The sequence below is a fragment of the Bos indicus genome, chromosome 3 (assembly GCF_029378745.1).
Source record: "Bos indicus isolate NIAB-ARS_2022 breed Sahiwal x Tharparkar chromosome 3, NIAB-ARS_B.indTharparkar_mat_pri_1.0, whole genome shotgun sequence".
Lineage (NCBI taxonomy): Eukaryota > Metazoa > Chordata > Mammalia > Artiodactyla > Bovidae > Bos > Bos indicus.
In genome coordinates, this window is record NC_091762.1 from 8,202,979 (window position 1) to 8,228,056 (window position 25,078).

General features: G+C 41.1%; 1 protein-coding gene and 1 non-coding gene across 2 annotated transcripts in view; both read left to right on the top strand.

Annotated features, from left to right (window-relative positions):
* Nucleotides 1–2,280: 2,280 nt before the first annotated feature.
* TRNAV-CAC (transfer RNA valine (anticodon CAC)) lies at nucleotides 2,281–2,353 on the top strand. Its single transcript has one exon. It is a non-coding gene; the product is annotated as a tRNA-Val (tRNA).
* A 7,784-nt stretch (nucleotides 2,354–10,137) lies between these two features.
* Nucleotides 10,138–25,078, top strand: part of CFAP126 (cilia and flagella associated protein 126) — a 32,840-nt gene continuing 17,899 nt past the window's right edge. Inside the window, exon 1 of the mRNA XM_019987189.2 lies at nucleotides 10,138–10,639. Within this exon, the coding sequence (XP_019842748.2) occupies nucleotides 10,553–10,639 (87 nt within the window). The 5' untranslated portion in view covers nucleotides 10,138–10,552. The remainder of the gene's footprint in view (nucleotides 10,640–25,078) is intronic.

Consider the following 25,078-nt stretch of genomic DNA (forward strand, 5'->3'; position numbering starts at 1 on the left):
GGAAGCTGGAACACCAAGAGGAGGATACACATTAACTCTACAGGGACAGAAGTTTCCGCACTAGAGAGCCTCCCAGATCTTGCTTGATGTATTTCTGTATCTGGTTATCCATCTGTATCCTGTATCATATTCTTTAATACACTGACGCAGTTGATGCAAGTAAGAGTTCTGTGAGCCGCTCTAGCAAATTAATGCAATCTGATGAAGGGATCACTGGAACCCCCAATCTATCATCTACAGTGGGTCAGAAGATACGACACCACAAAACTCCTAGAAGAGAACATAGCAAAACATTCTCTGACATGAATCAAGCAATATTTTCTTAGGTCAGAATCCCAAAGCAACAGAAATAAAAGTAAAAATAAACAAATGGGACCTAATCAAACTTGTAAATGTTTGCACAGCAAAGGAAACCATAAACAAGATGAGAAGAACCTACAGACTGGGAGTAAATACATGCAAATGATGCAATCAATAAGGGCTTAATTTCCAAAATATACAAACAAGTCATAGAACTCAATAACAACAACAACAAACAAACAACCCACCCAATCAATAAATGGGCAGAAGACCTAAATAGATATTTCTCCAAAAAAAACATACAGATGGCCAATAGGTACATGAAAAGATGCTCAGTACCACTAATTATTAGAGAAACGCAAATAAAATAGGAGATATCACCCCACACAAGTCAAAATGGCCACCATCAAAAAGTTTATAAATAATAAATGCTAGAGATGTGGAGAAAAAGCAACCCACCCTCCTACAGTGTTGGTGGGAATGTAAATTGGCGCAGCCACTATGGAAACAGTACGGAGTTTCCTTAAAACACTAATAATAGAGTTACCATATGATTCAGCAATCTCACTCCTAAGCATATACTGGGAAACAATGAAAGCTCTAATTTGAAAGATACATGCACCTCCCTGTTCATAGCAGCATAATTGGTAACAGTCAAGACATTTGTGACTTTTGGAAAAAACCCGTGTCCACTGACAGATGATTGACTTAAGATGTGGGGTATATATACTATGGAACATTACTCAGCCATGAGAGGATGAAGTAACATCATTTGCAGCAACATGAATAGACCTAGAGATGATCATAGTAAGTGAAGTAAGTCAAAGACAAATATCATATGATATCACTTGTGTGTGGAATCTAAAAAAACAGTACAAATGAACTTATTTACAAAACAGAAACGAACTTGCAGATATAGAAAACAAATTAATGGCTACCAAAGAGAAAAGGATATATTTGGAGTGTCAGATTAACATATGCATACTACTGTATGTAAAATAAATGACTAGGATTTACCTATAGCATAAGTACTATATGTCATATCTTGTAATGAACTATAATGGAAAAGAATTGGAAAAAATTAATATGTCCTTATAAATGTACAATCACATGTAGAACTACTTTGCTATACACCTGAAACTAACACAGTATTGCAAATAGACTAAACTTCAACTTTGAAAAGAAGTGCAGGTAATAACTTGGGCTTGAGACTGGCATCTGAAGGAAGTGGGGGCATTCTTGTAAGGAAGGACTGGGCCTTTAACCTGTGGGCCTGACACTATCTCCAAGCAGTGTCAAAACTGAGTTAAATTGTAGGACACCTAGCTGCTGTCAGACACAGATTTGCTTGGTGTGGGGGGGAAATCCTCCCGCCTGGTAACCACAAGTGAAGTCCTGGTGCGAGTAGTAAAGGGAAGAAAGACATGGGAAGGGGAAAACTGAGTTTTCCCATTACAATTGCCTTCACAAGTAAGCACTGGGCAAACGTTAAGGTGCATATTTGTTTCACATATGAGCTGGTTTTCCTTATCTTGACCGAATCTGTCACCCAAGTGTCTTCCTACCTGTAGTTACTGCACCATTTTTTCTCCAGTCTCGGAGCAGGGGATGTGAGCTAAGGGCCGGCGGGTGACCTGGCCCCAGGGCGGGCCGGCTCCCCGCCATCGTTCCTCCGGGACCACCAGGATCGGGAAAATTGCCCGACAAGCATTTAAGGAAGCCTGGAACTTTGGCCCGCAGACTCCGGCTTTCAACATCAACAACACTGGCTGGAGCTGCACTTGCGCCTGAAGTTCCAGATAAGGCAAGATGGGGCTCCTCTGGTGCTGCGGCCATGACTCAGGGCGCGCATCAGAGCCTTGCAGGCCACCTCCAGGCGCTCGGGTTAGGCAGGGCTGTGCTCGATACGCCCCATGCTTTCCTCCTAGCCGGGGACACAGTGACAAGCTGATGTCTCTTAAGACGAGTTTCTAAGACAGAGTTTCCGTAGTGTAGTGGTTATCACGTTCGCCTCACACGCGAAAGGTCCCCGGTTCGAAACCGGGCGGAAACAGACATGTTCTTATTTTTCCCCCGCTGGCTGATCTGGATCAGCGGTTCTTGACTCATTCCTGCCAGAACCCTGAGACTAGTTCAGCAGGCACCTTCGCAGACGTCGACCCTTTGAGTTTTTCGTTATCTTTTCTGACACTGTAAATCTAAAACAATTTTGGCCACTTAAATGAAGTCAGAGATCCGATCCGGATCCCCTGGACCAAGTTCTGACTCAGGGCGGTGTCCTCTGCTCAGGCTCCGGACACTTCAGCTGGGACCACAAGGGGCTGTCTCCTGCAGAGAATTTGCAAACCTGTATCAAAACCCAGCTATGTGCCTGACATTATCTCGCTTTAAGCTGACAGCGGGTACATTTACCCTGCAGTCCAGAGGAATGAACGGAACATCGTTGCAGAGCCAGTGTCCCAAGTCACTCTGCTCTCTCACCACTACCAGACCCACCCTTCCCATTTCTATTCTCGTTTTAAGCTGTTCCCATGCATTCAATACTAAAGTTCCCAGTCATGGAGATGCTTCCTCCTTCCCTCCTCTGAGTCTTTTCCCACAGGGAATCCTAAAGCCCTAAGGCCCATGGTTCTGAATCAGGGGAAAACAATATACATTTTCTTTTAATTAGAAGTTATTTTCACACACATTCCTCCCACCCCCATTGGGCAGTTTGCACAGACACTTCTCCAAAGATAGAGGGATAGCAAATAATCATATCTAAATATATTCCACATCATTAATCATTAGGGAAATGCAAATTTAAAATACAATGAAATATCACTACACATCGTTTGCTCCTTGGAAGGAAAGCTATGACAAGCCTAGCTAGACAGCATATAAAAAGGCAGAACATCACTTTTCCAACAAAAGTCTGTATAGTAAAAGTTATAGTTTTTCTAGTAGTCATGTATGGATATGAGAGTTGTACCATAAAGAAGGCTGAGCACGGAAGAACTGATGCCTTCGAATTGTGCTCCTGGAGAAGACTCTTGAGAGTCCCTTGGACAGCAAGGAGGTCAACCCAGTCAATCCTAAAGGAAATCAGTCCTGAATATTCATTGGAAGGACTGTTGCTGAAGCTGAAATTCTAATACTTTGGTCGTCTGATTCGAAGAGCTGACTCATTGGAAAAGATCCGGGTGCTGGGAAAGATCGAAGGCAAGAGGAGAAGAAGCCAGCAGAGGATGAGATGGTTGGATAGCATCACGGACTCAATGGACATAAACCTGAGCAAAGGATGGGAAGGACAAGAGTGCCTGGTATGCTGCAGTCCATGGGGTCACAAAGAGTCAGACATGGCTTAGCAGCTCAACAAAACAACAAATCACTGCACATATAAAACAGTGCATATGATACCAGATGTCCAGAATGTGGAGGGACTGGAACACTCATACACTGCTGAGGGGAATGTAAAATGTCACATCCACCTAGGAAAACAGTTAACAATATCTTGGAAAGTTCAACTACAATGATATGATTCCGCCATTCTAATCCCAAATTAAATGTGTGTGCATTGAATTGTATATAAATATTCATAGTAGCTTTATTTATAACAGCCCAAAGCTGGAAACAATACAAATGTCACTCAACAGGTGAAGATAAATTATGATTACATCCAGAAAATGGAATGCTACTCAGGAAAAATTATTATTATTACTCTTATGCTGGGTAAAAATTTCAATCAAAAAGTGTTGTATGATTCCATTTATATAAAATTGTAGAAAATGAAAACTATAATGACAGAAAGCAGAGCAGTGATTGCTTGATAAGAGGAAAGAGAATGGCAGGCAATAAGTATTAGAAAGGGAAAATCAGGAAGGGGAAACAATGCCTTTGCCCACCTTAACTGTGGCAGAGCTGTCATTATGACTTTCACTGGCCCTAGACACTTTGATCTTCGTGGAACCTCTCATAAAAAATAATGTTTAAGTATTAAAATATTAATGTTGAAATATTTCAGTTCAATCACTCAGTCGTGTCTGACTCTTTGTGAACTCATAGAGTGCAGCACGCCTGGCTCCCCTGCCCATCACCAATTCCCAGAGCTTCCTCAAACTCATCTCCATCGAGTCGGTGATGCCATCCCAACCATCTCATCCTCTGTCATCCCCTTCTTCTCCTACCTTCCATCTTTCCCAGCATCAGGGTCTTTTCCAATGAGTCAGTTCTTCCCATCAGGTGGCCAAAGTATAAGCGCTTCAGCTTCAGCATCAGTCCTTCCAATAATATTCCAGTGATTTCCTTTAGGATTGTCTGATATTTTTAATTTAAATTTCATCTATTAATATAGTTTATTTACACATACCACAGATAATTGACTATAGTATATGATTATATAATATATAATTTATTGATATAAGATATTATACAGCTGCTTTGACATAAGTGGGTAAAGAATCTGCCTGTAATGTAGGACACAGAACATGAAGCTTCCATCCTGGGTGGGGAAGATCCCCTGGAGAAGGACATGGCAATGCACTCCAGTATTCTTGCCTGGAGAATCCTGTGCCCACAGAAACCTGGAGGGCTACAGTCCTTGGGGTCACAAAGAGTCAGACACACCTGAGCGACTGAGCATAGTACATTAATATTAGATAAAAACGTTTTTGTAAAATCTTATTATGTTCTTTTGAATTTAAATGAATTTTTTAAATTAAAATATTTTTAATTAAAGAGTGGACACATTTTTGCAGGGGTATGCTTACTGTACCTAATGGGCAAGTCAGCCCCCCGTTGTAAAGATGCATTCACAGATCTATACATTTTGGTAACACTTACCAACCTGTACATCTTGAATATGTTCGCTTTGTTGTGTGTCCAGGATGCCCTAATACAGCTGTTAATACTTGTTTTTAAATTTCTCAGAAGAAAAAACACATTTATTGAGATCTGTTCTGGATACTCATACAAATACGTATTTTTGTTTCTTATTAAAATTTTTGTATGAAATTAAAGTATGTATTCACAACATTGAATAACTTGGGGGTGGACCTTGGGTACAGTGTTAGTCTCAATTCATTGCCCTTAATTCACATTAAGGTGCAAGACTATTCTCTTGCTCTATTTATGTCAATTTATCACTTTCTTTGATTCTGTTCCCCACTTCCACCCCCTCTCTAATGTGTTTGTTATGTATTATGAATCTGTATGTACCCTCGTAGGCTGTGGAGTTGTGCCGTGTGTAACTGTTGCCTAATCTTGCCTATGTTTGTCACTTAGCATGTGACTCTGGGGTCTACCCAGGTTGCTGTATGCACTTTTAGTCTTTGTTTCTAGCTGATATAAATAATTCCACAGTGGGTACCCACTCATTTTACTTTTCTTCCCCCATTATAGATACTGGATTGTGACCCACTCCAGTGGATGACAAACAATGCCATCATAGATTCTTTTTCCCTTTTTATTGTATGTGTGTGAGTGTGTGTGTGTGAGTGTGTGTGTGTGTGTGTGTGTGTGTGTGGTTCAGTCGTGTCCCACTCTTCGAAACTCCATAGACTGTAGCCTTCCAGGCTCCTCTATCCGTGGAATTCTGGAGTGGGTTCCCATTCTCTTCTCCATGGGAATCTTTCCAACCCAGGGATCGAAACCCGGTCCCCTACATTGCAGGCAGATTCTTTACCACTGAGCCACCAGGGAAGCCCAAATGCTATGTAAATAGCTATAAATACAATATAAATTCCATGTAAATAGTTGCTGGCTTGTAGGAAATTCAAGTTTTGCTTTGGGGAATTTTCTGGAATTTTTTTTTCCAACTATTTTTGATTCTTGGTTAGTTCACTCCAAGAATGTGGGATGCATGGGTAAGGAGGGCCAACTGTATTGTTATAAAACTGCTTGTATTAGTGAGGATGCAGAGACTGCTTATTCTTTACAGCATTGGTTACAAAATTAGAATTTTCTTAAATGAGAAGGAATTGGTTAGTGGTTACCTCATACCAATGTGGTAAAGAGTTTAAGTTGTGCCTGTGATTTCCAGAGGCATAAGCAAGAAGTGACCAAGTCAAGTTAGTCTCCCTTGTTTTGCAAAATAAGATAAATTAAGCTGCTCAGGAAATTTTCAAAGCCAGTCTTCATTTGTTCTTTAATTTAACAATTTCCCCCCTTCCAGTTTTATTGAGAAATAGTTGACATACAGCACTGTATAAGTTTAAGGTGTACAGCATAATGATTTGACTTATATACATCATGAAATGATTACCATAATTAGTTTAATGAACATCCATTACCTCATATAGATACAAAACAAAATAACATTAAAATTATGTTTTTTCCCTTGTGATGAGAACTGTTAGAATTTACTATCTTAAGTAACTTTAATATGTAACATACAGTAGTATTAATTATACTTATCACATTGTACATTACATCCCTTATTGTTCAGTCGCTCAGTTGTGTCCGACTCTTTGTGACCCCATGGACTGCAGCATGCCCCACCCTGTCCTTCGCCATCTCCTGGAGCTTACTCAAACTCATGTCCATTGAGTCAGTGATGTCATCTAACTATCATGTCCTCTGTCATATCCTTCTCCTCCTGCCTTCAATCCTTCCCAGCATCAGGATCTTTTCTAATGAGTCTGCTCTTCACATCAGGTGGCCAAAGTATTGGAGCTTCAGCTTTAGCATCAGTCCTTCCAATGAATATTCAGGGTTGATTTCCTTTAGGATTGACTGGGTTGATCTCCTTGCAGTCCAAGGGACTCTCAGAGTCTTCTTCAACAGCAAAATTCAAAGACATCAATTCTTCCATGCTCAGCCTTCTTTATGCTCCAACTCTGACATTCATACATGACTACTGGAAAAACCATACTTTTGAATAGACAGCTCTGTTGGCAAAGTAATGTCTCTGCCTTTTAATACACTGTCTAGGTTTGTCATAACTTTTCTTCCAAGGAGCAAGCATCTTTTAATTTTATGGCAGCAGTCACCATCTGCAGTGATTTTGGAGCCCAAGAAAATAAAGTCTCTCACTGTTTCCATTGTTTCCCCATCTATTTGCCATGAAGTGATAGGACCTGATGCCATGATCTTAGTTTTTTGAATGTTGAGTTTTAAGCCAGCTTTTTCATTCTCTTCTTTCTCCTTCATCAAGAAGCTGTTTAGTTCCTCATCGCTTTCTGCCATAAGGCTGGTGTCATCTGTGTATCTGAGGTTATTGATATTTCTCCCAGAAGTCTTGATTCTAGCTTGTGCTTCATCCAGCTCAGCATTTCTTATGATGTACTCTGCATATGAGTTAAATAAGCAGGGTGACAATATACAGCCTTGACATACTCCTTTCCCAATTTGGAACCAGTCTGTTATTCTATGTCCGGTTCTAACTGTTGCTTCTTGACCTGAGTATTGGTTTCTCAGGAGGCAGGTCAGGTGGTCTGGTATTCCCATCTCTTTCAGAATTTTCCACAGTTTGCTGTGATCCACACAGTCAAAGGCTTTAGTGTAGTCAATGAAGCAGAAGTAGATGTTTTTCTGGAACTCTCTTGTTCTTTCCATGATTCAAGGGATGTTGGCAATTTGATCTCTGGTTCCTCTGCCTTATCTAAATCCAGCTTTCACATCTGAAAGTTCTCAGTTCATGTACTGTTGAAGACTTGCTTGGAGAATTTTGAGCATTACATTGCTAATATGTGAGATGAGTGCAATTGTGCGGTAGTTTGAACATTCTTTGGCATTGCCCTTCTTTGGGATTGGAAGGAAAACTGATCTTTTCCAGTCCTGTGGCCACTGCTGAGTTTTCCAAATTTGCTGGCATATTGAGTACAGCACTTTCAAAGCATCATCTTTTAGGATTTTAAATAGCTCAGCTGGAATTCCATCCCCTCCACTACCTTTGTTCCTAGTGATGCTCCCTAAGGCCCGCTTGACTTTGCACTCCAGGACGTCTGGCTCTAGGTGAGTGATCACACCACCGTGGTTATCTGAGTCATGTTGATCTTTTTTGTATAGTTCTTCTGTGTACTCTTGCCACCTCTTTTTAATATCTTCTGCTTCAGTTAGGTCTGTACTGTTTCTGTCTTTTATCGTGCCCATCTTTGCATGAAATGTTCCCTTGGTATCTCTAATTTTCTTGAAGAGATCTCTAGTCTTTCCCATTCTATTGTTTTCCTCTATTTCTTTGCATTGATCACTGAGGAAGACTTTCTTATCTCTTCTTGCTATTCTTTGGAACTCTGCATTCAGATAGGTGTATCTTTCCTTTTCTCCTTTGCCTTTTGCTTCTCTTCTTTTCTCTCTATTTGTAAGGCCTCCTCAGACAACCATTTTGCCTTTTTGCATTTCTTTTTCTTGGGGATGGTTTTGATCACCGCTTCCTGTACAATGTCACGAACCTCCATCCATAGTTCTTCAGGCACTCTGTCTATCAGATCTAATCCCTTGAATCTATCTGTCACTTCCACTGTATAATTTTAAGGGATTTGATTTAGGTCATACCTGAATGGCCTAGTGGTTTTCCCTACTTTCTTCAATTTAAGTCTGAATTTTGCAATAAGGAGTTCATGATCTGAGCCATAGTCATTTCCCAGTCTTGTTTTTGCTGACTGTATAGAGTTTCTCAATCTTCAACTGCAAAGACTATAATCAATCTGATTTCAGTATTGACCATCTGGTGATGTCCATGTGTATTAATTATATTTATCATATTGCACATTATGTCCCTATTACTTATTTAACTTATAACTGGAAGTTTGTGCCCTTTGACCATCTTCATCCAGTTCTGCCTCTCCCTAGACTGCAAATCTAGTATTTTGCTTTCTCTTTAAGTTACTTTTTGAAAAATGTTATTTATAGTTTTTTTTTTACGCCAGGAGGTATGGCACGTGGGTTCTTAGTTTCCCAATCAGGGATGGAACCTGTGGGCCCTGTATTGGAAGGGTGGAGTCTTAACCATTGACCCACCAGGGAAGTCCCTGATCTTTTTTTCTATTAGTTTGCTTGTTTTTGAGGTATATTTGATATACAATACTATGTTAGTTCCTGATGCACAACATATTCAGTATTTCTATACACTTCAAAGTGATTACCATCTGTCACTATACTAAGATACTACATTGTCATTTACTATATTCTGCACACTGAGCATGCACAAGCACCATACTGTATATTTACACTCCTAATTCATTTACTTTGTAATTGGAAGTTTGTACCACTTAACCTCCCTCACCTATTCCTGTCCTCTAGGCCATCACCCCTTTGGTCTCAGTTATCAACTTTCTTAGGGTATGAATTTATTTTTATTACTTTTATACATTACCATCACCGACTGGATGCACATGAGTTTGGGTGAACTCCGAGAGTTGGTGATGGACAGGGAGGCCTGGCGTGCTGCGATTCATGGGGTCACAAAGAGTCGGACACGACTGAGCGACTGAACTGAACTGATACATTACCTAGTCAATAATTATCAAATGTTTTTAAAATTTAAAAATCCCATTAAGACTAAATAGAAAGAAGTGTATGCGACCTAACTTTAAGTGAAAATGTCAGTGGCTATTTTGTGGAATGGGTAGCCGAATTCAAGCATGCTAAAAAGAAAAAGACACACAATATCATGAGAAGAGAGTAGTCTAGTTATGTAAAGGCGAAGTTATAAACTTTTATTACACAGACAAAGAAGATATGGACACATTAACAAAATTACAAAAACGAGAATTTCTCCAAAAATTAATTGGTAGCGTGATTTCGCCTTCGTACTCCTGGGGGCGTCCAAGCTCCACCTAACCCCTCCTTCCTCGTTTTTTTCCCGAAGGCTCCGAAGACCAGCAGCTGGGCAGCGCGCGAGCCAACCAAGACGCCCCGGGATGCCGGGACAAACCCGAAACCTGGGCCCCTGGGCCAGGCGCGCCGAGGAGGAGGAGGGCCGACTCCGAGGCAGGGACCGTGCACAAAAGCCACTTTCGTCGCTTTAACTGTTCAACCCTAGAACCCTAACCCAGGACCAGAAGCCTGAGACTTGGGCAAAAAGCGGCCTAGGTTTCCCGGAAGCCTGAGAGGTCCGGTAGCCGCAGCCCGCGCGGGGCCCCGCCCGCACTCCGGCCGGCTCGACTCAGCCCGCGGAGGGCCCCGCCCCGCTCCTGCCCAGGCCTGCCGCGGTCGGGCCTTCCGGCGAGTCAGGCCTGAGTCAGGACTGGAAGGCTGGGAAGGAGCGACGGTTTCCCGGCATCGGGATCAGCATGACACGATACCAGCCACGCCACACATCGGTGGGAGGGACATGGAGTACAGCGCAGGCAGCCTCCTGCTGGTGTCCCCAGCTAGGCCCCAGGAGCTGGAAATGACTCGGCCTTGTCCTTGCTCCCAGGCGAGTGGTAAGCCCATGGGTCGAACGCTTCTCACTCGTGTGCGTGTTCCAGCCGGGTCCAGTTTACTCAGCTCCTCCAGCTCTACCCTAATCCCAGTGTTAACTGCAGGTTGACATTTGCCATGGGCACTTGCCATCTACCTCTAGAAGGACTAAATCCTGTGCTGTTGCAGCTGCTGACCATCAACACCCTCTGATGTTGAGGGCAGGAATGAGGCCCTCTGTGCTGGGGTGGGGTGGGGTGGGGTGGGTGGAGAAAGGAAACTGGCAGGACAGTTCTTTAAATAGATATTTGCAGGAGCCGCCTTTACGAACCCAATTCTTTTTTGTAGTTTATTTATTTACTTTTGACTGTGCTAGGTCTTTGTTGCTGCACATGGGGTTTCTCTAGCTGTGGAGGGCAAGGGCTACTGCTACTCTTCACTGAGGAGCACCGGCTTCAGTAGCTGCGGCATGTGGGTTCAGTAGTTGTGGTGGCTTAGGCGCTCTTTGGCATGAAATCCTCCCGGACAAGGGATTGAGCCCAGGTTCCCTTCATTGGCAGGCGGATTCTTATCCAATGTACCACCAGGAAAGTCTCATGAACCCAGTTCTTGAATCTCCTCATATCTAGAAAATCACTGAAATCCTTCAGGGTGATGACTGTTTTCATGATTAGCAGAAAGCTTCATGAGACTAGCAGAAACCTGGAAAAAAATATGCAATCAATTGCATATATTCCCCTTTAACCAAAATCACGTATATACTGACATTCCTCCTTGCTTCGTCGGAGCAGTTTCTCAGAGGCATCTGCGGTGTTGTTTACAGGCTGCAGTCATTTTGCTATCCCAGTAACTTAGAAGGTCGTGTAACCATTTTAACGATCTTATGAGATAATCATATGGGTAGTTTTCCAGGTCACATGTCAAAACGTTACAGGTGAGGAAATAAGTTGTAAAGCGACGTGCCTGAGTTTCCATTCTAGTGATGGAGCTAGACCCAGACCCAGGTCATTTATACCGATTGTCCACAAATCCCTTTTTAAATCAGAGCATCTTGTCTTGGAGTCCTTGGAGGGGGCGACTGTGAGGTTCCAGTTAAACAAGGGAATGTGAGTGCCAGCCCTACCATGGAAGAGGTGGATTGCCTGGCTTCTGATGACAGACTGAGGCAGAGGGGAGACTGAGGTTGGGGCGCCAGCAGTGCTTCTTGCTGCCTTACACACCGCTGCTCTGGCTGTAACCCTTGTAGAACACTCCCAGATACTCTAATGAAACCCTGAGGTGGGGCTAGTGCCGGAAGGGCATCTGAGCTTCCCATTTCGGAGGAATGGATTTAAAAATAAACAAACCCCAAAACCCCTAAGAGTAGGAAGTGAGAACTTGACCCGCCATCTGGTTGAATCAGTCACACTGGGAGTTGTTGGGGGCAGGGTGGATGGAGAGAGGAATGGTTTCTGAATAGATTCAATTCCCATCTCCTTCCAAGGAAAGACACCTGGACAAGAACAAACATCTTTCGTAGAAGTCCAGGAATGGGACAAGGCAGAGATTTTGCAGCTAAAGGCAAATGAATGGGGTGGGTCCATGGACCTGAGCAATTACTATCAGGTTGGCTAAAGACCCAACAGAATCAGCTGCAACTTAGCACATAGTACCTAGGGACAAGGCCACCCCAACACATCTGAGAGCAGTAAGGTCCCAGATGCCAGCCACAGGGACCTGAGGTTGCCTCCTTTTTCTGCTACCTCTAGGCCATGGTAGCTCCAGCTTCCCCTAGATGCCACCTGGAGGGGATAAGAGAGTGTTCTGGTTGTCTATTGCTGTGTAACAAACTATTCCAGAGTCAGGAATTTGGAAAGAGAATGAGGGGAGAAGCAGTTTATCTCTGCTTCTGAATTTCAGCTGAGAAGACTTAGAGGCCAGAGGTGACTTGATGACTGGGGACTGGAATCATCTGAAAAAATTATCTATTTCTGCATAATCACCTTAAAATTTAGTGCCTTAAAATAACAATTTATTATTTCTCATGGTTCAGATGTGAATTTGGCTGGAGCCAGAATGATCAGTTTAGCCGTAAGCCTTTCTCCACGTGACCTTTATCTCTGGCAGAGTAACTGGTCTTCTTGCATGGCATGGAGTAGCAAGAGGGAATGCTTCAACCAAGGCAAGCAGAAGCTACAGATCTGTTAAAGCTCTCCCCTGAAAGTTATGTATCAGTACCTCCATTCCATTCTGTTGGTCAAAACAGGTCACGGGGCCAACTTGGATTTAAAGAGCAGGAAAATAGACTCTACCCTTTGAAGGGTAGTTTTCCAGGTCACATTTCAAAAGAGTTTATGGGGTGAGAGATATTGTTGTCATCTTTAGAAACACAGTCACTGCTACTACTTAAACAAGAACAAATGCAGAGATTTTTAACTGGACAGTTAAAGTTTCCCCATTTCTCCACATCTTGTAGGCTACAGGTTTAAGAACAGGTTAGGTCAATTATAACAGAGGCTACATGTTTTCCTGTGCATTGTTGTTGTTCAGTCACCAAGTCATGTATGACTCTTCAACCCTGTGAACTGCAGCATGACAGGCTTCCCTGTCCTTCACTATCTCTGGGAGTTTGCTCAAACTCATGTCCATTGAATCAGTGATACCAGCCAACCATCTCATCGTCTGTTGCCCACTTCTCCTTGTGCCCTCTCTGAATGTAATGAGTAAATTGTGAGCCACTACACATGTACAAGCTAGATGTAGAAAAGGCAGAGGAACAAGAGATCAAATTGCCAACACCTGTTGGCTCATAGAAAGAGCAAGAGAATTCCTGAAAAACATCTATTTCTGCTTCATTGACTCCACTAAAGCCTTTGAATGTGTGGCTCACAACAAACTAAGGAAAATTCTTAAAGAGATGGGAATACTAGACCACCTGACCTGCCTCCTGAGAAAGCTGTATGCAGGTCAAGATGCAACAATTAGAACCCGACATGGAAAATGGACTGGTTCCAAAGTGGGAAGGGATTATGTCAAAGCTGTATATTGCCACTCTGTTTTTTATAACATATGCAGAATACATCATGCGAAATGCCGGGCTGGATTACTCACAAGCTGGAATCAGGATTGCCAGGAGAATAACCTCAGAAATGGAGATGATACCCTAATGGCAGAAAACCAAGAGGAACTAAAGAGCCTCTTAATGAAGGTGAAAGAGGAGAGTGAAAACCTGGCTTAAAACTCAACATTTAAAAACCTAAGATCATAGCATCTGGTCCCATCACTTCATGGCAAATAGATGGAGAAAAAATGGAAACAGTCACTTTCTTGGGCTCCAAAATCACTGCAGATGGTGACTGTAGCCATGAAATTAAAAGGCGCTTACTCCTTGGAAGGAAAGCTATGACAAACACAGACAGTGTATTAAAAAGCAGAGACATCACTGTCAACAAAGATCTGTCTCCTCGAAGCTATGGTTTTTCCAGGGGTCATGTAGTAGTGAGAGCTGGACCATAAAGAAGACTGAACACTGAAGAACTTATGCTTTTGAACTGTGGTGCTGGAGAAGACTCTTGAGAGTCCCTTGGAGATCAAACCAGTTAAATGAGGGCTTGAGATTTCAGATTTTGAGTCAGTTCCTAGGCAGGTTGATAAGAAGTCCAGGGTCCCCGAGGAGGAGAGAGGAGTCTGGGGCTCTCAAGGAGGAGAAAAGGACAAACTTTTTTTTTCTCTCTACATTCCTTAGTCTTAGTCACATAAAACATTTTTTCTTTAAGCCCAGAACTGATGATTACACAACAAACAACTCAGTTTAAACTCTATACTAAAGATTATAGAACAACAATGTATCCTATTTAAGGACAGTTTCTCCTTCCTGAAAACCTTCTGGCTAATCCTGTTATCTTAAAATGTAAATTGTGGGAGTGGGTCTAGTAGATCTTTACCAACTTGAGACATTCTTTTGATTTATTTTAATAAGTAATTTAAAAAGTATATGACTCTCTTGCTTAGACTAGTGAGGAGGGCACTCTCCGTCCCCCTTCTGATGTCTGTGTCAGAAGCGTTCTCTGTCCCCTTTCCTACTTTAATAAAACTCTGCTACATAAAAGCTCTTGAGTGATCAAGCCTGGTCCCTGGTACCAAAGGTAAATCTTCTCCAGAGATCAGGAATCCAACACTGTTCACTGTAAGCTATCAATTTTAGGATCTGGACTTTTAGAAACAGGTCAGTTTGCGAGTTGGAAAACTGATTCTTCAACTTCAGTTTAGTTCAGTTCAGTCGCTCAGTCGTGTCTGACTTTTTGTGACCCCATGAATCACAGCACGCCAGGCCTCCCTGTCCATCACCAACTCCCGGAGTTCACCCAAACTCATGTGCATCGAGTCGGTGATGCCATCCAACCATCTCATCCTCTGTCGTCCTCTTCTCCTCCTGCCCCCAATCCCTCCCAGCATCAGGGTCTTTTCCAATGAGTCAACTCTTCGCATGAGGTGGCCAAAGTATTGGAGTTTCAGCCTCAGTATCAGTCCTTCCAATGAACACCCAGGACTGGTCTCCTTTAGGATGGACTGGTTGGATCTCCTTGCAGTCCAAGGGACTCTCAAGAGTCCTCTCCAGCACCACAGTTCAAAAGCATCAATTCTTCGGTGCTCAGCTTTCTTCACAGTCCAACTCTCACATCCATACATGACCACTGGAAAAACCATAGCCTTGACTAGATGGACCTTTGTTGGCAAAGTAATGTCTCTGCTTTTGAATATGCTATCTAGGTTGGTCATAACTCTCCTTCCAAGGAGTAAGCGTCTTTTAATTTCATGGCTGCAGTCACCATCTGCAGTGATTTTGGAGCCCAAAAAAATAAAGTCTGACACTATTTCCACTGTTTCCCCATCTATTTCCCATGAAGTGATGGGACCAGATGCCATGATCTTTGTTGAGCTTTAAGCCAACTTTTTCACTCTCCTCTTTCACTTTCATCAAGAGGCTTTTTAGTTCCTCTTCACTTTCTGCCATAAGGGTGGTATCATCTGCATATCTGAGGTTATTGAGATTTCTCCCAGCAATCTTGATTCCAGCTTGTGCTTCTTCCAGCCCAGCTTTTCTCATGATGTACTCTGAATATACGTTAAATAAGCAGGGTGACAATATGCAGCCTTGACGTACTCCTTTTCCTATTTGGAACCAGTCTGTTGTTCCATGTCCAGTTCTAACTATTGCTTCCTGACCTGCATATAGGTTTCTCAAGAGGCAGGTCAGGTGGTCTGGTATTCCCATCTCTTTCCCACAGTTTATTGTGATCCACACAGTCAAAGGCTTTGGCATAGTCAATAAAGCAGAAATAGATGATTTTCTGGAACTCTCTTGCTTTTTCCATGATCCAGTGGTTGTTGGCAATTTGATCTCTGGTTCCTCTGCCTTTTCTAAAACCAGCTTGAACATCTGGAAGTTGACAGTTCACTGAAGCCTGGCTTGGAGAATTTTGAGCATTACTTTACTAGCGTGTGAGATGAGTGCAATTGTGCAGTAGTTTGAGCAAGAGAAGGCAATGGCACCCCACTCCAGTACTTTTTCCTGGAAAATCCCATGGGTGGAGGAGCCTGGTAGGCTGCAGTCCATGGGGTCGAGAAGAGTCAGACACGACTGAGCGACTTCACTTTCACTTTTCACTTTCATGCATTGGAGAAGGAAATGGCAACCCACTCCAGTGTTCTTGCCTGGAGAATTCCAGGGACAGGGGAGCCTGGTGGCTGCCGTCTATGGGGTCACACAGAGTCGGACATGACTGAAGTGACTTAGCATAGCATAGCAATGAGCATTCTTTGGCATTGCCTTTCTTTGGGATTGGAATGAAAACTGACCTTTTCCAGTCCTGTGGCTGAGTTTTCCAAATTTGCTGGCATTCTTCAACTTAACTGGCTGTATATCTTGGACATACTGTTTAAGCTTCCTATGTTTCAATTTTCTTATATACAAAATGTACTAATATTATTCTCACTTTACATGGGGCTTGCAAAACTTAAGTTTAAAAACTTTGGCTTTAATAGCTCAAAAATTTTGATGATTGTGAGAGTGAAAACTTTGATCTAGACTTTTTAGGCAATCAGTGACTTGGCCTTATTTCTGACAAAAGAAGAAGGAGAGGATAAAATTTGGGAGTGGTCTGAGGCAGTATGTTCTTGGAGAAGAGGACATTTGAGTGATTCATGCATGTGAAAAGGAGGGACACAGAACTCTGGAGAGGTGTGTTCCTCCTGGTACTTAAAATTAGACCTGAGATCTAATCCTAGCATCATTCATTAGTACCTAGTCTCATTATTTTTTGGCAGTCTTGAGTAGAGTTCACTTTACACATTACTTTAAAAAATTTTTCTTATTGTAAAATACATATAAAATTTATCATCTTAGATGAACCCTTAAAAAGGTACAGTTCATATTGTTGTGTGACCATCACCCTTATCCATTTCCAGAATCCTTTTCATCTTGCAAAACTGAAACTCTGTACCTATTAAACAATATCTCCCCATCCCCATTACCTGTGCCCCCCCAGCCCCCATCTGTACGATTCTACTTTCTGCTTCTGTGATGTTTGATCATTAACGACCTCATATAAATGGAATCAGTATTTTCAGTATTTTTCTTTTTGTGACAGGCTTATTTCATTTAGCATAATGTCTTCAAGGTTCATTCAATGTTATAGCATATGTCAGAATTTCATGCTTTTTTAGGGCTAGTAATATTTCATTGTATAAACTTCACATTACTTTTTGTTATATCAAGAACTTTGGCCCTTTATAACATGCTTCTTATATTTTGCACACAGGAAGGGTCACCATACATAGTCGGGTCAGTGTTTTCCCTCTAGGATTTCAGTTCACCTTTTCAAAGGAGGAAGTGAAGGCAGAACAAAGACAGGAGTGACAACGGACTACAATAATCATTCAAGTGAGTGGTTATTTCCTGGACAGTATTCCTGGCTAGATCTGTAACACAGCAGGCCCCCAGAGCTAAATTAAGGAGTTAGATTTGGGGAAAGGGGGTTATCGACTCATGTATTTATTGGTAACAGCTTTATTGAGATATAATTCATAGACCATACAATTCATTCATTTAATGTTATTTAATTCATTCCTTTAACGTCATGACTTTTCACATATTCAGATTTGTATAACTGGTATCACAAAATGTTAGAAAATTTTCATAGTCCCTGAAAGAAATCTTGTACCAATTTGCCATCGTCCCCAGTTCCCTCCTCAGCCCTGTGCAACCGTTAATCTACTTTCTGTCCATACAAAGATGCCTGTTCTGGAAATTTCACGTAAATGAAATCATATAATATGTGGTTCTTTGTGACTAGCCTCTTTCACTTAGGTCAAGGTTCATCCATGTTGTAGTGTGTATAGATAATTCATTTCTTTGCTTACCAGATGAGAGAAATAATAGCAGGAATTAACTTCTTTTTATTATTCAATAATGTTCCATTCTGTTGATTATACTGCATTTTATCTACTCATCAGTTTTTGGACATTAGAGTTGTTCCTGTTTTTTAGCTATTATGAGTATTGCTGCTTTGAATACTCATGTCTAAATTATGTGGACCTATGTTTTAATTTCTCTTAGGTATATACCTAGAGGTGGATTTTTAAAAAATATTTTTATTTTATATTGGAGTCTAGTTGATTTATAATGTGTCAGTTTTAGACAAACAGCTGAGTGATTCAGTTATACATATATCCCTTCTTTTTCAGATTCTTTTCCCATATATGTTGTTACAGAATACTTAGTACAGTTTTCTGTGCTATACAGTAAGTCCTTGTTGATTATCTGTTTATATACATATGTGTGTATGTGTATATATATGTGTGTGTGTATGTATGTGTGTGTGTATATATATATATATATATAGAGAGAGAGAGAGAGAGTAGTGTGTACACGTTAATCCCAAACTCCTAATTTATCCTTCTCCTGCAAGGAGTTAGGTTTTATAGGACCAGAAAATGAATTTAGGAAACTAAACTAACTGTTCACTTCTTTTTGTATTCTTATTTAAAACTGTAAAGGAGATTGGAGATACATGCTGAGGTGGCAAGCACTGAACGTTCTCTACAAGCCACCATGAGACAGAGAGAGGGGAAGGATGGCACACACTTTTAGCAACTGGAGCAGATGTTAGGAGAGTTTCTACTCTAAAGGCGTTTTCCTCTGAGTAGTTCCCACTCTGAGGTCAGATGAGACCCTGGACAGCCCAGAACACAAGGACCCTCCCCCCGTATCCCCACAGACCCCTGTCAGTGTGGGCTAGTCTCTGATTCTCCTCCCCTGCCAGGACCGGACCGTGCCAGGGCCTTTCCCCATGACCAGCCTCTGAGGAGGCGGAGCTTTCACACATCTGACCCCAAGGGCCAGCGGGTCTCTGGGAGAGCTGCCTGGAGTTCACCGCATCACACCTTATCTGGCTCAGGAGAATCACTCTTGATCTACTCATCACTATTTCTCACCAAGATTTTCCCCTAAAGCAACTCCATGGGGGGAGCTATTTCCCTGAGTACACAGCGACCCCGACACATTAATCACGTCTTTCTGGGCAGAGGTGGTGGCAATCCTCCAACAAGAAGTTGAAGTCCCTTTCCTTTCTGGATTGAACAACTAGATTTTCTTGGCTCTTACAGTCTCTCCTGTCTCTCCTCCCCACTCCACGCCCAACCCCATTCCGGCTTCCTTTTATTTATCTTTTAAAATTAATTAATTTATTTTAATTGGAGGCTAATTACTTGACAATATTGTAGTGATTTTGCCGTACATTGACATGAATCACCAGCTTCCTTTTAAAAGTTGACTTTGTCCCTGACTCTGGACTTTAATACTGACGTAATTTAAGGATTTGGAGACAATGGGCAAAATATTTCTTCCTTTGTAGTGTAGGCGGACTAGTTGGAAAACTAATCTCCACTAGAGGGAGACTTCATCTTAAGAAAGAAAACGATATGGAATTTGTGATGTTTAATGGAAGTAGATAAAATATAGAACATGTAGCTGCTGCTGCTGCTAAGTCGCTTCAGTCGTGTCTGACTCTGTGTGACCCCAGAGACGGCAGCCCACCAGGCTCCCCCGTCCCTGGGATTCTCCAGGCAAGAACACTGGAGTGGGTTGCCATTTCCCTCTCCAATGCATGAAAGTGAGAAGTGAAAGTGAAGTCGCTCAGTCGTGTCCGACTCCTGTCGACCTCATGGACTGCAGCCCACCAGGCTCCTCCATCCACGGGATTTTCCAGGCAAGAGTACTGGAGTGGGATGCCATAATTCATTTATATAGCTGTTGCATTTAGCCAACTGTCTCTTCTTTAAAAAAAAAAAAAAAGCTGTTATTTCCACATTATTTTCACAATGATAATTCATTTTATGTAGGAATTACTTTTTGTTTTTAACTTAATTTTATAATTATGTAAAATATTTACATAATTACTTAAATATTTACATAATTTACTTCCCTGGTGGCTCAGATGGTAAAAGCCTCTGCCTACAATGCAGGAGACCTGGGTTCTATCCCTGGGTCAGGAAGATCCCTTGGAGAAGGAAATGGCAGCCCACTCCAGTATTCTTGCCTAGAAAATCCCATGGACAGAGAAGCCTGGTAGGCTACAGTCCATGAGCTTGCAAAGAGTCAGACATGACTGAGCGACTTCACTTTCTTTTACTTTTCTTTAATTTTATAATTATGTACAATATTTACGTATTTTTCATGTGTAATATTTGGGGGGCTTCCCTGGTGGCTCAGTTGGAAAAGAATCTGCCTGCAATGCGGGAGACCTGGGTTTGATTCCTGGGTTAGGAAGATCCTATGGTGAAGGGAAAGGCTACCCACTCCAATACTCTTGCCTGGAGAATTCCACAGACAGAGAAGTCTAGTGGGCTACTGTCCACAGGGTCGCAGAGTCAGACACGACTGAGTGACTAAGCACACGCACAAAATATTTACATGGTTCTAAAATCAACTGTACAAAACAAAGTATATTCAAACAAGTTTATCTTCTGTCTTTTCTGCATTATTTCTCCTCTCTCTAAAGGTAATCACTAATCATACCACTTATTTTTCCTACGTTATTTTTTCTATTAGAAACACATGTGTTTATCAGTTCAGTTCAGTCAGGTAGCTCAGTCATGTCCCACCCTTTGCGACCCCATGACTGTAGCACGCCAGGCTTCCCTGTTCATCACCAACTCCTGGAGATTACTCAGACTCATGTCCACCAAGTAAGTGATGCCATCTAACCATCTCATTCTCTGTCATCCCCTTTTCCTCCTGCCCTCAATCTTTCCCAGCATCAGAGTCTTTCCTAATGAGTCAGTTCTTCCCATCAGGTGGCCAAAGTATTGGAGTTTCAGCTTCAGCATCAGTCCTTCCAATGAATATTCAGGACTGATTTCCTTTAGGATGGACTGGCTGGATCTCCTTGCTGTCCAAGGGACTCTCAAGAGTCTCCTTCAACACCACGGTTCAAAAGCATCAATTCTTGGGCACTAAGCTTTCTTTATAGTCCAACTCTCACATCCATACATGATGACTGGAAAAACCATAGCTTTGACTAGACGGAACTTTGTTGGCAAAGTAATGTCTCGCTTTTTAATATGCTGTCTAGGTTGATCATAACTTTTCCAAGGAGCAAGCGTCTTTTTATTTCATGGCTGCAGTGATTTTGGAGCCCAGAAAAATAAAGTCAGCCACTGTTTCCACATCTGTTTGCCATGAAGTGATGGGACCAGATGCCATGATCTTAGTTTTCTGAATGCTGAGTTTTAAGCCAACTTTTTCACTCTCCTCTTTCACTTTCTTCAAGAGGCTCTTTAGTTCCTCTTCGCTTTCTGCCCTAAATGTGGTATCATCTGCACATCTGAGGTTATTGATATTTCTCTGGCAGTCTTGATTCCAGCTTGTCCTTCATCCAGTCCAGCATTTCTTATGATGTACTCTGCATATAAGTTAAAGCAGGGTGACAATATGCAGCCTTGACGTACTCCTTTCCGGATTTGGAACCAGTCTGTTGTTCCATGTCCAGTTCTAACTGTTGCTTCTTGACCTGTATACAGATTTCTCAGGCGGCAGAGCAGGTGGTCTGGTATTCCCATCTCTTTAAGAATTTTCCACAGTTTGTTGTGATCCACACAGTCAAAGGCTTTGGCGTAGTTAATAAAGCCAAAGTATTTATTAAATAAATAATTTTTATTAAATACTTTTTTTATTAAATAAATACTTTTTTATTAAATAAAGCAGAAGTAGATGTTTTCCTGAAACTGTCTCGCTTTTTCAATGATCCAACAGATGTTGGCAATTTGATCTCTGGTTCCCCTGCCTTTTTTTATATCTCCTTTTAAATATAAACAATAGCGCACTATTCACATGTCCTCCACCTTTCTTTATTCACTTTAAAGTATTTCTTGGCGATCACTCCATAGCAGCATCTTCCTCACTGCTTTTTTACAGTAAAAAGTACTGTATAGTACTCCTTTTTGTGGAGGTACCATATTACTGACAGACAGTTGCGTTGTTTCCAGTCTGTAGCTATTACAAATAATGTTGTATACAATAGTGTACACTTTTCATACTTCTGTTAGAGTATCTTTGGGATGGGTTTCTAAAAATGGATTGCTTAATCAAAAGGCCCTGATAATCGTGCTAGTTAGATACTATCAAAGTCTCCATTGTGGAGGCTGTACCATTTTACATTTCCGTACTCAGCATATGAGAATGCCTGCTTCCTCACAGACTCATCAACAGAGTATGTTATCAAAGTTTTGGATGTATTCAGTCTCCTGGGTAAGATGTGCTATCTCCATGTACTTTTAATTTCCATGTTTTTAAAATTATGAGCAATACTGAACATTTTTCATATGATTAACAGAAATGTGTATGTCTTTCTCTGTGATAGGCTCATTTTATCAATTCATCTGTGGAGATGAGCATACATTTTTTTTTACCTTGGATCCATTAATATGATTAACTACATTAATGAATTTCCTCTGACTCTCCATTTTTGCATACATGGAGTATTATCCACTTGTTTATGATACAAATTTTTTAATGTATTATTGGCTTCTGTTTACTAATATCTTATTTAAGATTTTTATATCCGTATTAGCAAGTGAAGTTGATCTATAGTGTTTTTTGTTTAGCCTTTGTCATGATTCCAAAATTTAGGTTTGGGAATCAATATTACACTCACTTCAGAAAATGAATTTGAAAATGTTGGTCTTTTGAAGCTAAGGATTTATTTTTTTAGGTTTGATATTATCTTCTGTGAAACTATCTGGGTCTGTTTTCTTTTGTGGGGTAACTCTAATCAGTTTCTCTAATTCTTTTATGTTAAATGGTCTGTTTTTACTTTGTGTCCACATGAATCAATTCTATTAAATTGGGATTTTACACAAAATTATATACTTAATGTAGATTTTCAAACATATTTACATAGACTATTTTAAAAGTTCCTCTTCTATGTCTCTTTCTTTCTAGTTTTATGTATTTGTGGTGAAATTCCCCCCTCCCTGTTTTTTGAGTAGTTCTGCTAAGAAGTTGTTAGTTTTTTCAAAGAAACATTTTTGGATTTATTTGTTAGTTTTACTTTTGTTGTTGTTTTCAAACCCATTAGTCACTGACTTTCTTTTGACTTATTTCTTCCTTTTGCTGTTATTTGGTTTGCTTTGCTTTTTCCCTTAATTTTTTGAGTCATAATGTTTATTCATTTATTTTTGCTTTTAAACTTTAATTAATTTTTTATTATAAATCTTTCTCTGACAGCTGTTTTACCTATTTCCCATAGTTCTTGTTTTCATTATTAATATTTTCAATTTGTTTTGCATTTCTCCTTTGACCCAGAAGTGGTTAACAGCAGGTTTTTAAATTTCCCACTTGGAAATTTAAATTGGACTTTATTGAGATTTTTTTCTGTGGCCAAAAATGTTTCCAGATGGCACAGGTGATAAAGAATCTGCCACTGTAGGAGACTCAAGAGACTTGGATCCCTGGGTCAGAAGGAAATGGCAACCCACTCCAGCATTTCTTGCCTGGAAAATTCCAAGGACAGAGGAGCCTGGTGGGCTACAATCTGGGGTCACAAAGAGTCGGACATGCCTGAGCACACACATGCCATGCCAGAAGATGAATGTACACGTTTCTGTGATTTTTGTGAGTCAAAGATATGCATTTGTTGGTGTGTGTGGGGGTCCATATTCTCTATTATCAAGTTTCAGAGTTTAATATATTTTAAATATGCCTTATTTATTGTGTTGTTTAGGTTATCTTATCTGTACTAATTTCTTGTCATTTTCTCTCCCTAGATCTGAGAAATTTGTTAAAGTTCCTGTTATTGTTAATGTGTTTCTGTTTCTCCCATTTTAAGTATAATTCTTCTGATTTTTTAATTGTGGTAAAAATTTCTTTATTTCTTTTAAACCTTTTAAGTCAGAATCCTACTTTCTTGGATAATCACAACCGCAACCCCTGCTTAAATTACAGAAAAAATTCTGGTACATTTTTAGTCATTTATTTTTAGGCTTCCTGAATCTCTTCAATTTAGATATATTTCTTTTATACAGCATAGTGTTGGAATTTGCTTTGGTAGTCAATATGAAACTCATTTTAACAGGTGAGGTAAGCTTATTTATATATTTACTGATGTAGTCAATATGTCTGGCCTTAGATCCGCCTTACTTTTTTTAAAAAGTTGTTTATTTTTGGTTGCACTGAGTCTGTGTTGCTGCGTGCAGGCTTTCTCTAGTAGCTGAGAGTGGGGGCCACTCTTTGACTGGCATCCAAGGGCCTCTCCCTGCACTGGCGCTCCTTGTTGTGGCGCATATGCTCTAAGAGCATGGGCTTCAGTGGCTGTGGCATGGGGGCTCAGCAGTTCTGGGGTAAAAACAGGCTTAGTTGCTGTGTGGCATGTGGAATCTTCCCCCACCAGGGATCAAACTAGTGCCCCCTGCATGGCATGGCAGATTCTTATCCACTGTACTACCAGGGAAGTCCTGCCTTACGGTTTTATGTTACATATTTTTTGTATATTTAGGTCTCTCACCATATGATCTATTTCATTTGCTTCCTCCCTCCTTTTTAAACATATCTTCTGATATTTAAAAGAGTTTGTATTTTTGTTCTAATGGTTACCTTTATCCTAATACTTTTATTATATAATATGTAAGTTCTGTCTCTTTTTGGCTATTGTCTATATGAGCATGTGAGATGATCGAAAATGTATATATTGGTCTCTGCCCACGTTTTTTCCACACAGCTCCTGACCCTGGTAAATACCTAAGTGATAAAGGCTCTGCTGCTGCTGCTGCTAAGTCACTTCAGTCGTGTCCGACTCTGTGTGACCCCATAGACAGCAGCCCACCAGGCTCCCCCGTCCCTGGGATTCTCCAGGCAAGAACATAAAGGCTCTAGGAGCATCTTTTATGCTAACATTTGGTGTTTGATCCTGGTTCCTAA